The sequence below is a fragment of the Coffea arabica genome, chromosome 8e (assembly GCF_036785885.1).
Source record: "Coffea arabica cultivar ET-39 chromosome 8e, Coffea Arabica ET-39 HiFi, whole genome shotgun sequence".
Taxonomy (NCBI): Eukaryota; Viridiplantae; Streptophyta; class Magnoliopsida; order Gentianales; family Rubiaceae; genus Coffea; species Coffea arabica.
Window position 1 is genome coordinate 609,091 of NC_092324.1, and position 6,000 is coordinate 615,090.

General features: G+C 36.8%; 1 protein-coding gene across 1 annotated transcript; it reads left to right on the forward strand.

Annotated features, from left to right (window-relative positions):
- The first annotated feature begins 618 nt into the window (after nt 1-618).
- On the forward strand, nt 619-1,467 carry LOC113703756 (uncharacterized). Its single transcript, XM_027225232.1, has one exon. It carries the CDS (start codon nt 619-621, stop codon nt 1,465-1,467), a length of 849 nt encoding a protein of 282 aa, XP_027081033.1.
- The last annotated feature ends 4,533 nt before the right edge of the window (nt 1,468-6,000 follow it).

Here is a 6,000-nt window from a genome sequence, read left to right on the forward strand (position 1 = left end):
TGGTATCACATTGTTATTAAACCGCATATTATATACGCAAGCATCCAAAAAAATTTAGCATGAAATCAACTTGTTAGTGCTGAATAGGAGCAAGAGATAAGGAGCCTGGTGATCTTTAGCTACAATGGCTTGGAATTGCACTGCATGTAGCACCGACAACATTCTTAATAGACTTAATAACTAACAATCTTCATTTTTAGCACTGTCCATTTTTTTTTTGTTTTCTAAGAAAAAGGGGGAGTTTCTATCATTTTTCATGAAAAAAGCACCACCTAAGCTATCCAATTAGTGGAAAGACAAAATGCTGCAAGATTTAAGTCTATTCTCATTATGGCAGGTTATCAAGAAAATTAGTACTTAATAAAGTTGGTCCATAAGATATTGTTTTGAGTTTGTAAAACAGAAGATATATAGGGGATTCACATTCTGGGGATTGCTTTAAAAACCACTGCAGATTGTGAATTGAATACAGATAGGAGTGACTTCATTACAACCGAATGTAATAATTAACTCAGGACATCTTCTGCTCATCCTATAAAATGTGTGCTTCTCAGTACTATAGATCAGAGCCCCAACCACAGAGACATTATTATCAGCACAAAAAAAAAAAAAAGAAGAATGGCAACGACTGCACCTACTCTCAGTGATGTGTACACCTTTTACTCCATTGACCGCAGAATTTTCACCCGGCTGGTGATGTTCCTCACTAGAGATCCAGCACAATCTCTCTTGGTCATGGCCTTTTGGCTGTGTCTTGAAGATATGAACTTTGGCTCTTGCATTACGAGGAAACTTACCAGATTATCCAATCCTACTCTGAATGATGTAGCCGAGGAAGCCGTCCAATGCTTGAACTGTCTCGAACTCGGGACACCCCCTCCGATTCGCAATCGCAGCAGAGAACTTCCTCTCACGTCTGTGATTGTGGAAAAAAGGCTCTCCCTAAGACTGTTTTATGAAAACAAGTTCACCATGATATGTGGGATAAAGGCCTTTCTCAACCATGTTTGTGCAAATGCTTTCGCAGACATCTTAGCGCAATTCTACCCTTCGCAAGCAAACTTTAATTATCCTCTTATCATCCCTGGATTCCCTCACCCCACCTTTGGATCACTAGCCATCATTCCTAGGGCCCCTGATTATGTTTTCTCCTGCGAAGGCATATGGGGCTGGGGCTTGAACATCGAGGCACCGGAAGACGATAGGACTATTTTCTTAACATTTTCGCGAGGCTATCCTGTCACAGAAACTGAAGTTAGAGAACTCTTTGCTTCTTACTATGGAGATAACTGTGTGGAAAGCGTCAGCATGGAGCCATCACCTGATTCACCAGATCAATCCTTGTATGCTCGTCTGGTGGTTCGTAACATTAAAACCATTGATCGTGTTCTTGGCAAAGGACCAATTGCCAAGTTCAAGATCAATGGAAAACATGTCTGGGCGCGAAAATTTGAACGCCGCGATTAGAAATGATGCTTGATTAATGCTATAATGCTTGACCCTATTGTACTTTTATTATACCCTGCATGAAATTATCGTAATAAAACACAATAGGGAGATGCATTATTATGTATAATTGCCCTTAGCAGTATCTCATCTAGTACTTCTTTAATCATTCATGATTCTTGCAAGTTTATCAATCTTTTATGAATCAATCTCCAATTAATTAAATTAGTACCATAGGAACACAAATAAACAAAATATGTCTTGCAAGTTTATCAATCTGTTATGAATCAAACTGACATCTTACGAAAGAGGGTTTTCTTCTTCGAGCTACATCTAAAAAAAAAAATACTAAATATAAGGTGAAAAAATATGGTCTATTTCTTTTTTGTATAGATTATTTCTGTGCTAATAGCGTGTTCTGATTTTTTCTTCTCCCCTATTCTTGTTCTGGTTATGCCATTATCAATCCTGCGGAACCCCCAATTCAGCCACAGTTAAGAAAAAGCTTCCTTCATTCAGCAGCACAACCCCAGCATCGCACCATGCGCTAGCTTATTGAGGTGCGTGCTTAAACCAGCCCTATCTTTTCTTATTGAATTTCTACTTGAATTCCATCTGCATCTCGGGACCGTAGCCAGAAATTGATGCTTTTTTGAAAAGAAAAGACAATAAGACTTTTAGCCAAATCCAAGTATCTGGATAATTACCTTAGGCATGAAAAAATGTTCATTAGCATTACATTGGTTACAAGTAATTAAGTTTATCCTACGTATACAGCTAAGCATCTTCAGCTTTAAGCACAAAATTACTTTGCCGATCAGCTTGAGATTAAATTTTCTACTTTGGATAATTGTTCAAGTTGTGAACCTGCATGGTGGGTTTAATTGATAGAGAAAATTAACGTAATTTTCTTGCATGGTAACGGAACCCTTTTTAAGTCGTGCATGGGACGCAATTGAATTATGTATAGATCGATTAATACCATACTCATTACTGTTAAGTAACTCTGTGATCTTGGAGTTGGATCGGAAGACAGGTCCACTCATTCAAAAAACCTAATTTTTAGGGGGTCAATAAGTCAAGTCGTTAAACACCTTAATATTTACAGGGTAGCATTATATAACGACACAAAGCCTTAACACAAAATTTGGATAAGAATAATCATATGAGAGCAAATTAATAGAAGACAATGTCCGATTTAGCCCTTCCAAAATCAGGCCTTGATGTAGAAGCCTTGACATCTTATTTGCTGTCGAGGAAAGCAGGACTTAGAATTCTTGTTTGTAGCTGGCTATCAACTCAGCCACTTAGTAAGATACAAAACATAAATTAGCAAATAAATTCATTTGGAATTAGTCCATCACCTAATCAAAACCAGCAAATAAAATCTCGTGCAGGGCAACTTTTTAAACTCGCTTGGTAAGCATAAGTATTAGACTTGAACTCTACAATTAGCTCACCCAAGCTTGATTCAAGCTCAAGTGCTAAAGATTTAGATTGTGCAAGTCAAATTGAAACATAATTTTTTATCACCTTGAACAACTTAAATAAATCTTAAGCTTTAGAGAGAGTGAAACAGCACACCTAAAGATGTTGAAACCAACAAGAAAGCAAAAAACCAAAGCTGGAAATTTCCGATTCCTATACTGTATATATGACCATCTATGCTCGTCTTATGTTAATACAAAGTCAAAATAAAAACAAGAAGTGGAATTCCAAGTTATTCTCGTAACTCAGTTGATATTCTACAGGCCTACATTAGCTATTTAGAGGAAAAACAAATCCAAGAATTTATAGTTAAAACAAACGTTGTATCAAAATTTGTCTTCACTAACACTCGCCTATTTGAATAGTAGTAAAACTTTGTAAACATCTACCAGTATTATTACCAGTTCAGAAACATTCACCGTAGGATTAGAAAGCCAGGTAACATACCATTATCTATGCATTAATAAAAAGGCCAGGCTTCGTCAGTAATGTCGAAGTTTCAATCCTTGCCAAGCATGTTAAAGCTACTAATTCTTGGAATAATCTTGCTTCATCAACAATCTTTCTTCCTTGTACAATCGTTTAATTTCTCTTTCCAGTCGTTTAATCCTGGAATCTGTGACGACAGTGAGAGCAGATTAATCTGCTTGGGATCAGTAACTGCAACAAATGGGACAATGAACCTCACCCCAGATGAGTCACAGCAGAATCAGCAACAGAAGAACCAGATTGCACGAGTCCTGTTTAGATATCCGGTAACTGCATGGCCGGCCTCATTTTCCACCACCTTCGTTTTAAGAATCCTCACAAATTTAACCATTTCTGGTGATGGGATTGCATTTGTTATCGCACAGGCTGATAAGCCTTCACCGCATGAGAGCTTTGGTTCGTATATTGGAATTCTTGATCCTTCCACCGAAGGTAAACTCATGAATATCGCTCATCTATGCTCCAAACTGTAATTTTTTCTGGGGATTGTACAAAGTACATCTCCGGTTTTGTTCTGTATGTCTTCATTGTTTTGTCTATATTTGTATGTTCTGGATATAAATCTCCACCAGCCATGTTACTTTTCACACGAGTTTCCTGGCAAATATTGATGCATGATATGTCTTTTGTGTCTGTTTTTATCGAATATTTGCTTGTCCAACTGTCCGCAAACAATGATAAAATTCAACAGTACCAATGGAAAATAGTATTACCTGTATAAAGAGAGAGATATATTCATTTACTTCTTCTCTTAAAATTAGTGATTGAGTTTGCCCAAAATGTACTTATTTAGCACTTTTTCTTGAAGAAAAAAATGAATTTTGGGATGCTGAAGTATTGTTTTTTTTAGTTTTCTTGCCGGTTTTTACTTCAAAATTTTTTATTATCTTTGTTTCCATGGGAGTGAATAAAGATTGAAGTAGTTTCTGATCGATATAGATTGCTTTAAGTTTGATGACAGATGGAATATTCCACACATGCATGCCTAGGTTTTTCTCCGTGGTTTAAGATCATTGTTAGTCGGTGCATTCCAGAAGTCATATCCTAGACAAAATTAATCACCTAATGAATAATGATTTCTTGATTACCAAATATACAGGTGGAATTCTTCGTCAACTGGCGGTCGAGCTAGACACATAGAAGAACGAACACGAACCCGACAATAACCATGTTGCAATTGTGACAACCAGCGTTCAATATCCTATAGCCAGTAGAAGTTTAAACAGTACTGGTGTTTATCTAAGGAGTGGAAAAGATATTACAGTTGAAATCGATTATGGTGGATGGGAAAAAGATCTCCAAGTTTCTGTTGCATATTCGGGCAATCCTTTAATAAATGTTCTGAGCCAAAATATAGTACTGGAAGACACAGTTCCACAATCAACTTATGTTGGCTTTACAGCTTCAACGGCTTATTTCTTCGAAACTCATCAGATTTTGAGTTGGAACTTCACGTATTATAACTTGTCAAGGAAATCGTTGAAGCATGGTGTTAACAGAAACAAACCCAGGATAGCATTGTCGATTGTTGTTCCGACTTTGGTAGTCTCTACGTTGGTTTTCTTGTATATAGCTCGTAAGAGGAGAAACGAGAGGCATCAGAGCAAGAAAAGTGACATGGAAATGCTGGCAAGAAATGCAGCCAATGCTCCGAGATTGTTTACCTACAAGCAGCTCTCTAAGGCTACTCGTCATTTCAACAAAGAGAATTTGCTCGGTGCTGGTGGCTTTGGATGTGTTTACAAAGGGATTTTATTATCAGATCCTCCTGCGGTCATTGCTGTCAAGAAAATTAATGCAACATCAGGACAAGGTTCTTTTCTTTACTTCTCTTGCATTTTTGAAGAACTTGATTTTTTATTTTTTATTTTGTAGAGTATATGAACGTTAGAGAAAGGAATTATGGAAAGGATAGTCGTCCCCAAGATTCAAACATTCAAAATTTTATCTGTGAAGTCAATTCTTTTGTTGCTTTTTTTTTTTGGGTTAAAAACAAGTCCCTTTTCAAACACATGACTGATTTTCCAACGTTCTCAAAACATCTCCATTGGAGAATTTCATAATTTAGTATAAAATCTTTACACTTGCATGCCAAGATAGAACTTCAAATACAGGAAGAATTACAATTTTCACTTTTTCTATTGAAAATAAAAAAAAAGTCCCTTTTGAAAGTAAATCTTGTTTCTGTAATGTTTTCAGAAAATTTTACATTGATGCATACAAGTCACAACAAACCCTGCCCATGAAACTGATTAATTACAAGTCCTGCATAGTTTCTGCCTGGGCTTGCTTGGATATAGTATATAGTACCCCAAATTTGTATGCATGATAGATAAGTTCATGTGCAGCAAAACTAGCTAGAACTGAAATTATTTGGATGAATAGACACACTTGTTCATTCTAATGCAAACTGTTGATCAGCTTCAGATGGATTGAACAAGTCTTTTCTTTTATTTGTTTCAGGTGGAAGGGAATACTTGGCAGAGATGTACAATTGGCCGCCTAAGGCACAAAAATCTAGTCCAACTCCAAGGTTGGTGTCATGACAAAGACCAGCTCTTCCTAGTCCACGAATAG